This window comes from Chrysochloris asiatica, unplaced genomic scaffold (assembly GCF_000296735.1).
Source record: "Chrysochloris asiatica unplaced genomic scaffold, ChrAsi1.0 scaffold00146, whole genome shotgun sequence".
Lineage (NCBI taxonomy): Eukaryota > Metazoa > Chordata > Mammalia > Afrosoricida > Chrysochloridae > Chrysochloris > Chrysochloris asiatica.
The window spans coordinates 8,965,245-8,980,606 of NW_006408664.1; the positions used below are offsets into that span (position 1 = coordinate 8,965,245).

General features: G+C 36.6%; 1 protein-coding gene across 2 annotated transcripts in view; it reads right to left on the reverse strand.

The window, feature by feature from the left end:
* DOPEY1 (dopey family member 1) overlaps window positions 1-15,362 on the reverse strand; it is a 114,301-nt gene that overhangs the window by 36,283 nt on the left and 62,656 nt on the right. For both annotated transcript variants that reach the window (XM_006870659.1, XM_006870658.1), the window contains exons 21-24: window positions 11,313-11,438; window positions 8,861-8,995; window positions 2,995-3,050; window positions 1,471-1,575 (exon numbers count right to left, since the gene is read on the reverse strand). In XM_006870659.1, the coding sequence (XP_006870721.1) occupies window positions 1,471-1,575; window positions 2,995-3,050; window positions 8,861-8,995; window positions 11,313-11,438 (422 nt within the window). The remainder of the gene's footprint in view (window positions 1-1,470; window positions 1,576-2,994; window positions 3,051-8,860; window positions 8,996-11,312; window positions 11,439-15,362) is intronic.

The following is a 15,362-nucleotide window of genomic DNA, read 5'->3' on the forward strand; positions in this document are numbered from 1 at the left end:
GGGGGCTACAAAGGCAAGAAGTGACTGGCTTACAAGCTTTCAAGAGGGAACCTAGAGCAAGGGGGCCTCGAGGAAGGCAGAATCTCCAGTAAGTAGTATCCAATCTGCCTAGACGGAACTGATGAAATGAAATACAGGTGGGTCTATTGTGATACAATAGTGAATAATTGTATATCAGGACTGATTGTGAAGGTTGGAAATGTAAAAGTAGACATTTTATAGCATGGAAGGGAGGGAACAGCTTTTTAGTCTAGGAGTGGAGGTCCCTAGGACCATCAACGGAGAATAGCCAAGAGCGGGAACCTACCCGAAGAGGCGGTGATGCCCGAAATGGAGGCGGAGATGATGATGTGGAGTGATGGAACAGCTGGGGACTTTGGATCCAGAGAGGGAGAGCGACTGTGTGCTGAAGACAGGGGTGGTGGGGGAATAGGGAATCGTGTAGGGGGCAGGCTTGCAGGGTATACCCTTTGGTCGGTTGATGATGCATGGAGGGGATTGTAACCATGGCAATGATACGATGTACAATGGAATGAGTTTAGGACTGGTGTTCTCCCATGTAGACTATCATGTAATTCACAATGGAACACTTAAAAAAAAAAAAAAAAAAGATAATGGTCTAGGAGCAGAAATCCCTGGGACCATCAAGGGAGAAGAGTGGAGAGCAGGACCCTAACTAGAGAAGCAGTAATGCCAGAGATGGAGGCAGAGACGATGACGTGGAGAGATGGAGTGGCTGGGGACTTTAGACCCAGAGAGGGTGCTGTGTGCTGATGACCAGGGGGCAAGCTTAGGGTGTATCCTTTGGATGGTTGATGATGCATGGAGGGGATTGTAACCATGGCAATGAAACGATATACGATAGGATGAATGTAAAACTAATGTTCTCCCATGAAAACTATGACATAATTCACAATGAAACATTAAAAAACAAATGGAATTTTTCCATGAACTTTTTGAGGCTTCTTTATATGTTATAGTTGCATATACATATAATTAAAAGACAAAGCAAAATTTACTAACGGTATTAGAAATCAAACCTGTGGTTATCTTTTGGGGAGAAGAGAAAGAATAGTAATTGTGAGGGAGCCTAACTGGTATTAATCAAATAATCACATAAATTATTAACATAGATCAGGAAACTGCAAGGCACAGAAAAAAAAAAAAAGACTTTTCCAAGTTTATTCATGTTCAGGGCCCAGTTCAAATGCATCACCCATCATGTTCCCCTTTCAATCCCATACTAAAATAACTTCTGATAAGTCTTGTAGTGCATTTATGTGTATAAACACACATAACCTCCCCCCCTCCTTTTTTTACAGGCCTCATTACACTGTCTAGCTCTGCACCTTGAATCCCTATGAAAAGGTAGACAGATCACATGTCATCCCAAATATCTGTTATTAAACAATTAGAACAATGGATATTATCACTTAATTTGAAATACTCTTATTGAATGACATTGCTTACCCCAGTATAAGAAACTGTCCTGGAGCTGGAAGACTCAGCTGTATAGAGTCTTTCAGAAGTATCAACAGTGATGCCCAGCTATCTACTAAATTGGGCACTGGAATTCTGCAAGATAAACGAAAGGCACAATAAACTTTAATTTTCTTTTATCTTCCCATAACCGGTAACACATTTGTCTTTTAGTTTCTCTGAAACATCCCTAAACTTTTATACTCTCTCTCTCTGTGTGTGTGAAGTGCTGTAGAGTCAGTTCCGACTCAGAGAGACCCTGTACAGGGTTTCTGAGGAGCAGCTGGTGGGTGTGAACTGCTGACTTTTTAGTTAACAGTCCAGTGCTTATCCTACAGCACCACAGCAGGATAAACTCCTAAAGTCTTCATATATTTTATAAGAAAACTAACCATATTTAAAATACCCACTGTGGTATCTTATTCTAGAAATTTTGCTATAGAAATCCCAATTTTTAATAGCATGAACTCTGAAAAGTAAAATTCAAACTGCAATGCATCTCAGTTTAACTACTGACATCACCATCATCTACTCCCTACTCTGGTCTCTCCACTTCCCTCTCTATATTATTTTTTCATTCATATATGAATCACCATATTTAGGGGTTGTTGTTATATGCCGTGGATACAGTTCCGACTCATAGTGACCCTGTACAGGGTTTCCGAGGCTGTAAATCTTTACGGGAGCAGAAAGCCTCATTTTTCTCCCGTGGGACAGCTGGTAGTTTCGAACTGCTGACCCTGAGGTTCGCAGCCCAATTCGTAACCACTACGCTACCAGAGCTTCTTATTTTAAGGGTAGTTTTAATTTTATCCTGAACACTATTCTCTTACCTTAAAGAAATTACGATTATCTTTGTTTCAGCCTGTCCTTAAGGTGAATACTTCTCTAAATTCAGATTTTAGGCAGCTCTTGCTCTCATCACAATCTATTTAATACATTAAACTCAATTTTATATATGTTAGTCATATATCACAAATGGATGCCAAGTTTGATTATCAGAATTGAATTATACTATAGGAAGGATTATGATTCTCAAGTAAGTAGTTATCAAAGCTCAAATCAAATAAATTCTTTTCTAAGGTCAAGTTAAACACAAAGCTGGAACATGATAACATCATCATTCCTATCATCTTTTAATCAGATTAGATTGCCAGACAGCCACTAATATGAAAACACAAATGGATTTATTGTCAGTATGTATAGCTTCAAGAGTAGGATTCAGTCTTTGCTTTTATATTCAAATGATTTTCCTATAATTCATTGTTTTAATATCCAGTGTATCTTCCATATATGTAGGTCTTTAGACTACCAATATTTGCATAGGTGACTCATTAAGAAAGCCTTGACTTACATTACATAAAGAAAAACCAATGTTCTGTTTCTAGCAATTGTTCTCTACATTTTAGGGAGCAAAAAACTTCCTCAAATAATTCAGGCAATTTTCCTTCAATATTCCCTAACTTTTACACATTACTAATGCACCATAAAAAAAATTCACATCAACTATCTTACCTTTGAATATAAGCATAGAAAAACTGAAGCATGCAGACTTCCAAAGAAAGATGTTTCTATAAACAAAAGAAATCAATTTTACAGTGAATAAAAATGTTGCCTTTGCTTTGTCATTGCTGCAACTTCTCTGCATCTTACTGCCAATGTTTAATTAAAAAATTTAATGAAAAGAAAATCAAATATTGTTTCAAAATTACATGTAGCTCTCTTTCACTTATTACAATAAAGCCATAACACAAGAGCTATTTAAAATGTTAAAAATAAGTGGAAATAATTTTTAAATTCTCAATTTCTCTTGACACAGATCTGAAAATTGATACTCAACTGTTCACATTTACTCTTAAGCACCTAGACTATTTTGGTGCTACCAGAATTTGGTTGAGACTTTTTATTAAATGTGAATTTAAACCTATCTTAATACACATATCTGTTAAATTTGTGTAATTAGTCCAAATTTGGGAATATTTCCTAACAGTATAAAGTAAAATCATTAAATATAGTGCAGGGTCAAATATATAATAAAACAAATCTGCCCTTAGAAAATTAGGAATATACAAGAAAATGATACTGATTTCTAGTCATATTTTACCAATTGGTTCCTTTGTAGCCTTAACTATTTCCTTGAAGTTTACTTTACCCCTTTAGCATACAAAGGAAAACTATGTGTCTAATGGACTCAGAACTCAGTAGACTGAGACCAGAGGGGCAGTGGTTGCTGACACTGGGGACTGAGATTTTGTGTATTTTCATGCTTAACCAATATCTGACACAATCAGATACTCAAAATATTATGCTGAATTAAGATTTCACACACAAAGTAAAATCTCAAGATAAATAAGCGACAAACACCCTTTTCACTTGACCATTCAAGAAAAATAATAAAATAATTAAAACTCCAGTTGTATGTAACAAATCTTTATGAAAAATGTCATTAGATCTTTTGGTTTGGATTAGACTCTAATGTTTGTAGTTGGTAAATATATTTGTAGAAAATACGAGCTCTTGGTATGTCTGGAACAAAAAGCAGAAAAAAGTAGAAAAGTCTATAATTTTACTAATTAGTAAATTTTTATGTCTGCCTAATTAAAGATGTGAGAACTTGGTGGCTCCATACGATAAGCAGTAGACGCGAACCACAAGGTCCATGGTTCAAGCCAGCAGTTGTTCTTCAGGAGAAAGATGAAGCTTTTGTGCTCCCATGAAGATTTATTAACCTCAGAAACCATATACAGGGTCATTATGAATCAGAACCCATTTCATGGCATTTAACAACAATTAAAGACATATATAAAGACACATCACCACTTGTCAGTTTGTCATACTGTAGTGGCTTGCATGTTACTGTCTATGCCATCTGTATTTTAAATTTCAGCTGATCAGACTAGGAAGAAGTAGACATAGACGACTTCTGAGTGTTTAGCCAGTGAAAGTCTTATGTATAACTGCAGAAGATTGTCAGATACAGTATCAGAAGATGAGCCCCTTAGGTTGGAAGACACTCAAAATAGGAATGGGTCAACTCCTCAAAGTAGAGTTGACCAAGATGACACAAATGAAGTAAAGCTTTAGGGACCTTCATTTGCTGATGAGGCACAACTCAAAATGAAGAGAAACAGCTGTCAACATCCACTAATAATCTATGTACAAGGAATGTATAAACTATGAATTTAGGGAAATGGATCCCATAAAGATGGACATCCTACGCATTTGGGAGCTGAAATGGACTGGTATTGGCCATTTAAAATCTGACAATCATAGTTAACTATGCCAGGGATGGCAAATTGAAGAGGAATGTCTTCACAGTCATCGTCAAAAAGAACATTTCAAGATCTATCTTGAAGTACAATATTGTGTGATAGGATAATATCCATACGTCTCCAAGGAAGAGAAGTTAATCCCACTGTTACAACAGACTCAAGCTTAGCAACACTTGTGAGGATGGCCTAGAACCATGCAGTGTTTGTTCTGTTTCTAGCTATGAATCAGAATTGATTTGATGGCACCTAACGAAAGCAACAACAAAAACCCTCTAGCCTCTGAAGGATTTTCCTTTCTCTACCCCCTCAACCATCAAAGAACGTTTCTTTTACCAAGAAAACCTTTCCTTAACTTTCTGCAACAGTGATCTCATACAATATTTATTGTTTTGTGATTAACTAATTTCACTCAACATAATGTCCTCCAGGTTCATGCATGTTGTGAAGTGTTTTGCAGATTCATTGTTATTCTTCAACACTTTTATGTATGTACCAAAGTTTGTTTAACTATTCTTCTGTTGATGAACATTTAGACTGTCTCCATCTTTTTGATATCTCGTATAGTCAGCATATTGAAGTATCTTGTTTTCTTATCCATTCTGCTCTCTATGTGTCTTGACTGGTGTATTTAATCCATTTACATGCAGAGTATTTATCCATAGCTATGAATTGCCTGCTGTCATTTTGCTGTGTGGTTTTTTTGTAGTACCATTGGTTTCTTTGTTCCACATAATTTTCTGAGCTGAGTTCATTTTGCTTGTGGGTTTTCTTTTCATTTTGATGTCTGTTGTGTTAAACTTTATTTAATTTTGAAATGAAAGTAATATTAATTTTCTTTGAGGTTGCTCCATAACTTATTAAATTTTTGCCCATTTAAAACAATCCGCTTTATCTTGAAGTCTTCTTAACTTCCTCACCATTTGGAAGTTTGTTTTTTTTTTCCCTTTTACAAACAAGCTCACCAGGAAACCAGCTTCCCTCCCACCATGCTGGACAGGCTGCAGCCACTTTTTGAATACTGTGATTTTTTCCTCATGCTCCCAAACAGGAACTCCTCAGAACTGCCTTGGAAGGCTGGAGTCCCTCTCTGGTGGGATGCCCTTGTGCCGCTGAAGGCCCCTCTGCCACACAGAGGACTCTGATTGTGGGACACAGTCTGGATTTAGTTTTCTTCCTGTCTTCTAATTAAACAAGGCATTCCTGGGTAACAGGCACAGTGCAGGAGTGTGAGCTATTGAAACAACCTGGTGAAGTTTCTCAAGGTCCAGCACACGTGTTTTACATTCCTCAGCACTCATGAATTCTTATGGAAGTCTGAAGCTGCTTTGTGTGTCACTGTGATGGCTCCCATGGTTGTCTCTTTTGGTAAACCTTTCAAGGAATTCTCTAACCATTGGCAGAAAGTTGGTCTGTCAACCTGCATGATCTCCCAGAGCACCTCAGCCACATCAGGAATGGTATGGGAAGGGAGACAAAAGCAGCACATGTGGAGTAGCAACGATGCTCTACAATTCGATTATCAGCCTCCAACTCAAGTGGCCAACTATGGGGATTTCCAACTCCAGGAACAGTCTGAACAACTGGCTGAGGCTGAGGTGCCCCCACAGTCAAGCAGAGCAGCCCCACCAAGCAGGATATACCATATTCCCAGCCCCCATCAAAGCCCATCTGTAGGAAATTCAAACCTGAGAATCAAACTCCAGAAAACCAAGAGCTTCCTCCCACTGTAGGTGGGCCAGCATCTGCCCCAAGCATGAAACTCCTTCCAACAGTCCCAAAACAGTCTTCCAAACAGAAGGCAATCCGCAAAAATAAAGAGGCCAATGCTGTGTTGACCAGCTTGAACAGCGAACTTCAGCAGCAACTAAAGAAGTTCATCAAGAACGGATTACATTGGAAAACCAACTGGAACAACTTCGTCCAGTCACGGTGTTGTGACTGATCTCCCAAGGTTCATCAGCCTGTCCTGCCAAGATCTGCCCTTCAAACGTTTGAGCCCAATTCCTAGTCCTAAATATCTGTGTCCAAAGCTCTGAGCAGCGGTGTAGAATCCACATCACATTTTCTCTTGCACCTCACTTGTATGTTTTACTGTGCTAGAAATAATATTTCAGCTGATTGTCAGACTTGAAATTGAAACTATCAGGAGAATTTTATCTCCCATTCTTAAGTACTTCCTCAAGGTATTAGATGCTGCTCCTTACCAAAAAACCATTCTCCTCGCAAATAATGATAATAACAATAAAAACAACTTAGAGTGTTATTAAAGAATTCAGGATTTGTATAAAAGCTTATAACCAAGTACCTTCAAGATGCTTGTTTTATTTTTTTTGTGTGTATCATATACAGTACGTTGGTTTCCTGAATAATTGGGATTCCAACTGGATAGTCTTTGGCATGATGATAATAAAAACAAACACAAAAACATGTGATTTAGACTAGCACTGTGCCCTCTACCACTATATGCCAAAAATTGCTTCTCTAGTGACATTTTGATATTATATCCACCTATAAATAAATAATACATGACTATTGTTTTCTACTGAATGTCAAAGACTTGTTGGGTCTTTACACCTCTGTAAAGCAGAGGTTTTGGCAATGATCTGTTTAACTTGGCCCTGCTTGGCTGTCAACCCAGATAACTCAGTCCTTTCATGTAAATTTTTGGGCAAGAGCAATCTGTTTTAAGTGCCTCGCCCTGTCAATTTCAATAAAGCGTCGCCAGCTCTCAACTTCAAAAAAAAAGCAGTCATTCAAAGAGAACAAGGGGACAACGAATGGTTTAAAATCAGGAAAGGTGTGTGTCTGGATTGTATGCTTTCATTATACTGAGAAACTGGATTATATGAAAAATAACGTGGCATCAGGATTGGAGGAAACCTCATTAACAACCCGCAATATGCAGATGATACAACCTTGCTTGCTGAAAGGCAAGAGGACTTAAAATACTGATGAAGGTCAAAGACCACAGTCTTCAGTATGGGTTGTATCTCAATGGAAAGAATATAAAAATCCTTATAACTGGAACAATAAATAACATCATGGAGAAAAGATTGAAGTGTCAAAAATTTCATTTTGTTTGGATCCACGATCAACACTCATGGAAACAGCAGGCAAGAAATCAAATGACGTACTGCATTAGGTAAATCTGAGTCACGAGACCTCTTTACAGTGTTCAAGATCAAAGATGTCAGTTTGAGGAGTAAGGTTCACCTGAACCAAGCCATAGTATTTTCAGTAAACTCATATGCATGTTCAAGTTGGACAGTGAATAAAGAAAACCATGAAGAATGGATGCATTTGATTATGGTGCTGGAGAAGAATATTAAATGTACCATGGACTACCAGAAGAACAAATAAATCTGTATTAGAAGAAGTACAACAAAAATGCTCCAAAGAAACCATGATGGTGAGACTTTTTCGCTCATACTTTGGACATGATATCAGGAGGGACCAGTCCTTAAAGAAGGGTATCATGCTTGGTAAAGTGGGTGGTCAGCAAAAGAAAGAAAGACCCCCAATGAGATGGACTGACCCAGTGGCAATGGTTTCAAGCTTAGCAACTATAGGGAGGATGGCACAGTCCCTTTCAGTCAAGGATTAAGTGCAATTTCATTTATATAAACCTTTAGAACATAATGTTATATGTGTTCAAGAAATGACATTGACTAGAAATGAGGTTATGGTAAAACTGGGAGAGTATAAAGAATTGAGTTTTATTCAGAATAGGCAGGAATAAACAGATGCTATGAAAAGTGGCAGCAAATGGGGTTAAGCTGACCTTCAGCTCTGGCTCCTGTGTTCATCCTTTAAATTATCAGAAACACCTCTAAGAATTTGTTCACTCAGCTCATGACTATGCTGGATGTACATATAGAGAGGTAGGAGTAATTAAAAAATCTTCACTGGTTACAGGAATGATCTTAATAGCAAATCATGACAGATACAGGTAACTGTTTTCATTAAAGCTATCTGAGGGCCAGATGTAATCATCTCTGTTATCAATACTAATTAAAAGGACAAATGGTACAAAAAATGAAGAAAGAAATATTATCAGCAATATTTCTGTAACAAAATTATAAACAAAAGCCAAAAAAGCTTTTTCTTACCTTGTCCTTTGCTATGGCTGGGGGCTGCTTTAAGACTTCTTTCACAGTCTGTATAACAGTTTCTGCTCTCATGACACTGATTGAACGAACCAGTTCCACTAATAAAAGCTGTTCTTCACTGGCTGCAGGAATGACCTAAATAACACATCATTATGTGCATATACAGATTGATGTATAGAATGTTGTAAATAGATGTAGCAAATTTAGAAATTATCTTATGGCCTCTTCATAACATTTTTAGAAATTACCTTATAGCCACTTCATAAAGACCTTTACAAGTCCCTTAACTAAGTAAAATTTATTTTTAAATCAATATATAACAAGTGTCTAATTTTTAAAAAATTAAACAGGATGATAAACCTTACAAGAAACAATAGCAATACCTTGCCCATCCCCTTCCACGTTCCAAAGTAACCATGTTTAACTCTTTCAATTTTTATTATTTCTAAATAACAGTCTGCTATTATTTTTTCCTACTTCCAGAGTTTTTCTCTAATTTTAGACATTATTTATTTCCAACTTTAGAAGAGGAAGAGTTAGCTCTCTTACACTTCTTTTCCTTTGTTTCCTACATTGTCACACTATGTTGCTATTGTGTTCCATGAAGCCAATTCCAACTCCTAGGATCCCTGTGTAAGGTGTATTAAGGTGGATGGTTGATTTGAACTGCCAACCTTGCAGTTAGCACTCTAAGTGCTTATCCTACAGGGCCTATATTTGTCTTTAAATTAATATTCAATATTTGCATGACATTTATGACTTTGAATTGTATTACACTATAATTACTTTTTCCTAGAATAAACTTGTCTTTTTTAGTTTACTTGGTTTACTCTATATTACAAGTTCATCCCCAAATGCACCAAAAATGATAAATCTCTTCTAATTAAATATTCAAATACATAAATTAATCTTCTACTTTTTTCTCTTCCTCCTTTTTTGGTAGACATCTTTGTTATATGTCTTTGTGTTCTACCCTGGAGTGCTACTCTTTAGGGTTAGTACACTGTATCATCTTGATCTCTCTCCCACTACCATCATCCCAGAGATTCCCTTTGCTTTTCTCCTGTGTTGGAACCTCTGTAGCTTGAAGGCCATGTCTTCTTCCTTCTTGGCTTATTCATCCTTCAGGTGGAGATGCATCTTCCAGTAGTCAAGTAATAGTACTGGTAACAATTTTGGGGGGAGTAATTTAATTAGCAAGAATTCTTTGGCTGGGTATAAAAGTGTAAATTAAGACTAATTTTACCATATCAACATTTCTATATTGCTGTTGATAAATCCAGTCATCATTCCTTTTGAGTGGAAATAATGTTGGATTTTTAGTGTATTTTAGAGTTGTTTCTGTATCCCCATTTCTGAAACCACAAACTGATGTGTCTTTGGTGTGGACTTTTTTTTCAGGGTGTAAGGGGCATAATCTGGAAACTTAATTCTTCAATTTCTGGGAGTTTCTTGTGCTATTTTTCTGATAATCTCCACTCTTTCCTGCAAAAAGATTGAATCTCCAACATTGTTCGTCCCTTAAATTCCTTATGAAACATCAGGTTTTCACTTTGGAAAAATTTCCTCAGAGTTCTTATTTTTTGTAATCACCTTTCCAAATACTTTTTTGATATTTGATATATGAGTTTATATATTTTTAAAATTACTTCAATTCTGTTTTTTGGAAGACAACAGAGGAAAATACATATGCTCAATATGCCTTGATAAGTTACATGTCTTGGACTACTTTTAGACTAGGAGTTCAATTCTGTCCTGTATGACATCCATTACGGAATCCTAACATATGAAATCATACAATAGGAGTGGAAATGTTTACTTTTATTACAGTGCAAATGTCAGAATATAATGTGAAGTCAGTACAAAAATAACAGATCAGAATCCTTTAACTGAAAAAAAAAAAAATCATATAAATGAATTTAAATTGTTTGATATGATCACCCATTCTACTCAGTCACAATTTCTTTCCTAACAATGGACTCAAACTCACAAAGCAACAACATTTTTACATACATAACCCAGACAAAAGCAATATGTGAATTATATTGAGGACCATGAACTATTTAAGTTACCACACTCTAATGAACAATTAGTCATGACTAAAGCTTCTCTACATCTTCTTGCTTTGTACTGAATGACTAGTATTATGTTACCATTCCTTTTTAAAACAGGTTTATAACTAAAGTTGTAGTATCATGCTTTCTTTTTTCATTATAAAATTGTACCTTTTATACTTGATTTCAAATTTTTAAATAATTGATAATATTTAAATAAACGCATACAACAAGTCACTATCCAAACCTACTTAAACTTGAAGACAAACTATATTGCTTCTCAACGCCCCACTCCACTCCTATTGCAACTAATGAAGAGTCCAACATTAGTTTATACATGTCAAAGGTTTATTAAATGAAAAAAAAAACAAAAAAGAATTAAGTGGTTAAATACATACCTTAGTCCTGGTGGTAGTTTTGTTCTGTCTTCTTTCATTCCACACAAACGCAATGGCAGCCATAAAGTGAACACCATGATTCATTGAGATGGGGCCCAATAATTCAAGGATTTGCTGTCTCAAGTTCTAAAACAGTTTAAGTAAATGGGAGGTAATATTAAAAAACAGAAAAAAATCTACCCCCAAACCCAAATGTTATAGTCAGTCAAATGCAAGTGTCTACTAACTGTGATATATGACATTCAATTTAACATTAAGTGTAATTCATAACCGTTTTTAAAAGAGAAGAACATTTTCTAGTTATTTAAAATTTATGTGAAATTTATTCAATCGAAAATTAATATTTTGACATTTTCTAGATTTTCATTCCAACTCCATATGTGTTTCTGTGACTCCTAAATCTGGGACATCAGGTGTAGGAGAGTAAGGTTTGGTAACTGAGGGGTGTTAATCTGACATTTTGATATAGCATTGTTGTTGTTGTTAAGTGCTGTTGAGTTGGTTCCAAGCCAAAGCGACCCTGTACAAGGTTTCAGAGGAGCAGCTAGTGAGCTTGAACCACTGACCTTGTGGTTCAAGTTGACTTTGCAGTCCACAACACTAACCCATAGCGCCACACCAGGACTCCTATAGCACAACATGCATTAAAACAATTAATGTTATCTTCCTCTAAAGATAAAGTAGAAACTTTGAAAAATATAAAGCATAAGGAAGAAAATATTTGAAAAATTGAACCACTAATCTCATCATCATCCTGCAATAATCACTATCAATATATGTTGTTGTTGTTAGGCACAAACTCATAGCAACCCTATGCACAACAGAACAAAACACTGCCCAGTCCTGGGCCAACCTCAAGATCATTGCTACACCTGAGCCCATCACTGCTGACACTGTGCCAATTCATCTCGTTGGGAGTCTTCTTTTTTCTCCATCGCTACAACTTTACCAACCATGATATCCTTCTCCAGTGACTGGTCCCTCTTGATAATACATCTGAAGTATAAGAAACAAAGTTTGGCCATCCTGTCTTCCAAGCAGCACTATGGTTGTACTTCTTTCAACACAGATCTGTTTGTTCTTTTGGCAGCCCATGGTACTTTAAATATTCTCCTCCAACACCATAACTCAAATGCATCAAACCTTCTACAATCTTTCTTATTCACTGCCCAACTATTGCTTGAATAAGCGGTTACTGACATTACCATGGCTTGGGTCAGGCATGCTTTTGTCCTCAAACTGACATCTTTACTTTTTATCACTTTAAAGTAGTCTTGTGCAGCAGACTGCCTAATGCAATACATCATTTGATTTCTTGACTATTGCTTCCATGAGTGTTGAAGGTTTATCCAAGAAAAATGAAGTCTTTGACAAATTCAATCTTTTCTCCATTATAATGTTGTTTACTGGTCCAGTGATAAAGATTTTTGTTTTATTTACATTGAAGTACAACCCATATGAGGACTATGGTCTTTGATCTTCATCAGTAAGTATTTTAAGTCCTCTTCACTTTCAGCAAGCAAGGTTGTATCATCTGTATACCTCAGGTTGTTCATGAGTCATCTTCCAATCCTGATGCCATGTTTTCCTTCATATAATCCAGTTTATCGGATTATTTGCGCAGAATACAGGTTGAATAAATATGGTGAAAGAATACAACCCTGGTACACACCTTTCCAAATTTTAAACCATTCAGTATTCCCTTGTTCTGTTCAAACAACTGCTTCTTAGTCTACATAAAGGTTCCTCATGAGCACAAGTGTTCCGAAATACTCATTTCACAATGTTGTCCATAGCCTGTAATGATCCACATAATCGAAAGCCTTTACATAGTCAATAAAGCAAAGGTAAACATCTTTCTGGTATTCTTTGATTTCAGCCAAGATCCAACTGAAGACAGCAATGATATCACTTGTTCCACATCCTCTTCAGAAACTAGCTTGAACCTCTGGAAATTCTGTGTCAATGTACGGTTTCAGCTGTTTTTGGATTATCTTTACTAAAACTTCACTTGCAAGGGATATCAATGATATTCTCTGATGATTTCTGCATTCTGTTGCGTCACCTCTCTTTAGAATGGGCACAATTACAGATCTCTTCCCATCAGTTGGCCAGGTAGTTGTCTTTCAGATTTCTTGGCATAAATGAGTGAGTGCCTCCAGTGCCACTTCATTTTGTTGAAAGATTTCAATTTGTAGTCCGTCCATCAATTCATGGTGCCTTGTTCTTTGCCAATGCCTTCAATGCACTTTGGATTTCTTTCTTCAGTACCACTGGCTCTTGATCATGTCACCTCTTGAAATGGTTGAACACTGACTTTTTTTGGGGGGGGGGTACAGTTACTCTTTGCATTCCCACCATCTTCTCTTGATGTTTTCTGCATCATTCAATAAATTGCCCTTGGAATCCTTCAATACTGTTGAGGCTTAAATTTTTCTTAAATTCCCTCAGCTTGAGAAATGCTAAGCATGTTCCTCCCTTTTGGTTTTCTAACTCCAGGTCTTTGTACATTTCTTTATAATATTTGACTTTGTCTTCTCAAGCTGACCTTTGACATTTTCTATTCAGCTCTTTTATCTCCTTGCGTCTTCCATTTGCTTTAGCACCTCTGCACTGGAGAGGAAGTTCCAGAGTCTCTTCTAACACCTATTTTGGTCTTTTCCTATTTTCTTGTTTTCTCAATGACCTTTTGCTTTCTTCCTGTATGATGGTCTTGATGACATCCCACAACTCTTCTGGTCTTCGGTCTTTAATGTGTAATGCATCAAATACGTTCTTCAGATGATCTCTAAATTCACATAGGATATATTCAAGGTCATATTTTGGCTCTCATGGACTTGTTTTCATTTTCTTCAGCTTCAGCCTGAATCTGCATATGAGCAATTGATGGCTGAAGTTGAAGAAAATTAAGGGTCTATCTCTGGCCTTGTTTTGATATGGAGCTTTTCCACTGTCTTTTTCCAAATATGTAGGAAAGTTGATTTCTGTGTATTCCATCTGGTGAGGTCTGTTTGCACAGTCATCTTTTATGCTGTTTTGAAAAGGTATTTGCAATGAATAAGTCATTGGTCTTGAAAGATTCTATCATGCAATCTCCAGCACTGTTTCTATCTCAAGGCCTTACTGTCCAACCACTTATCTTTTCTCTCTGTTTCTAACCTTTTCATTCCAACTTCCAGTAATTATCAATACAACTTGATTGCTTGCTTAATCAATTTCAGACTGAAGAAGTTAACAGAATTCTTTAATTTCATCCATGCTGGCTTTAGTGATTGTTGCATAAATGTGAATAAAAGTTGTATTAACTCCTCTTCCTTGTAGGCATATGGATATTATCCTATCACACACAGTGTTGTACTTCATGCCAGATCTTGATATATTCTTTCTGATGATGAAAACGATGCCATTCCTCTTCAATTTGTTATTCTCAATATAGTAAAACATGTGATTGGCAGATTCAAAATGATCAATACTAATCCATTTCAGCTGACTAATACTTAGATTATCACTATTTATGTATTCTATTTCATTTTTGACAATTTCTAAATTACTTCGATCCATACTTTGTACTGGATCCACCACTTGTCTGTCAGTCTGTCATACTGTTGCTGTGATTCTGAAAGCTATGCCACCAGTATTTTAAATAACAGGAGGGTCACACATGATGGACAGGTTTCAGATGAGCTTTGAGATGAAGACAGACTAGACAGGAGTGAGGAACTACTTCTGAATATTTAGTCACTGAAAACCTTATGAATGGCGAGAAACACTGTCAGATATAGTGATGGAAAATGAGCCCCGCAGGTTGGAAAGCACTCAAAATGCGACTGGGGAAGAGCTGCCGCCTAAAAGTACAGTTGACTGTGATAATGCAAATGGAGTAAAGCCCGTGGGAGAAAAGTCCATGGGACCTTCATTTGCTGATGGGGCACAACTCAAAATGAAGAGAAACAGCTGTAAACACCCACTGAAAATCGAACATGGAAAGTACGAAGTATGAATCTGGGAAAATTGGAAGTTGTCAAAAAGGAAATGGAATGCATAAACATC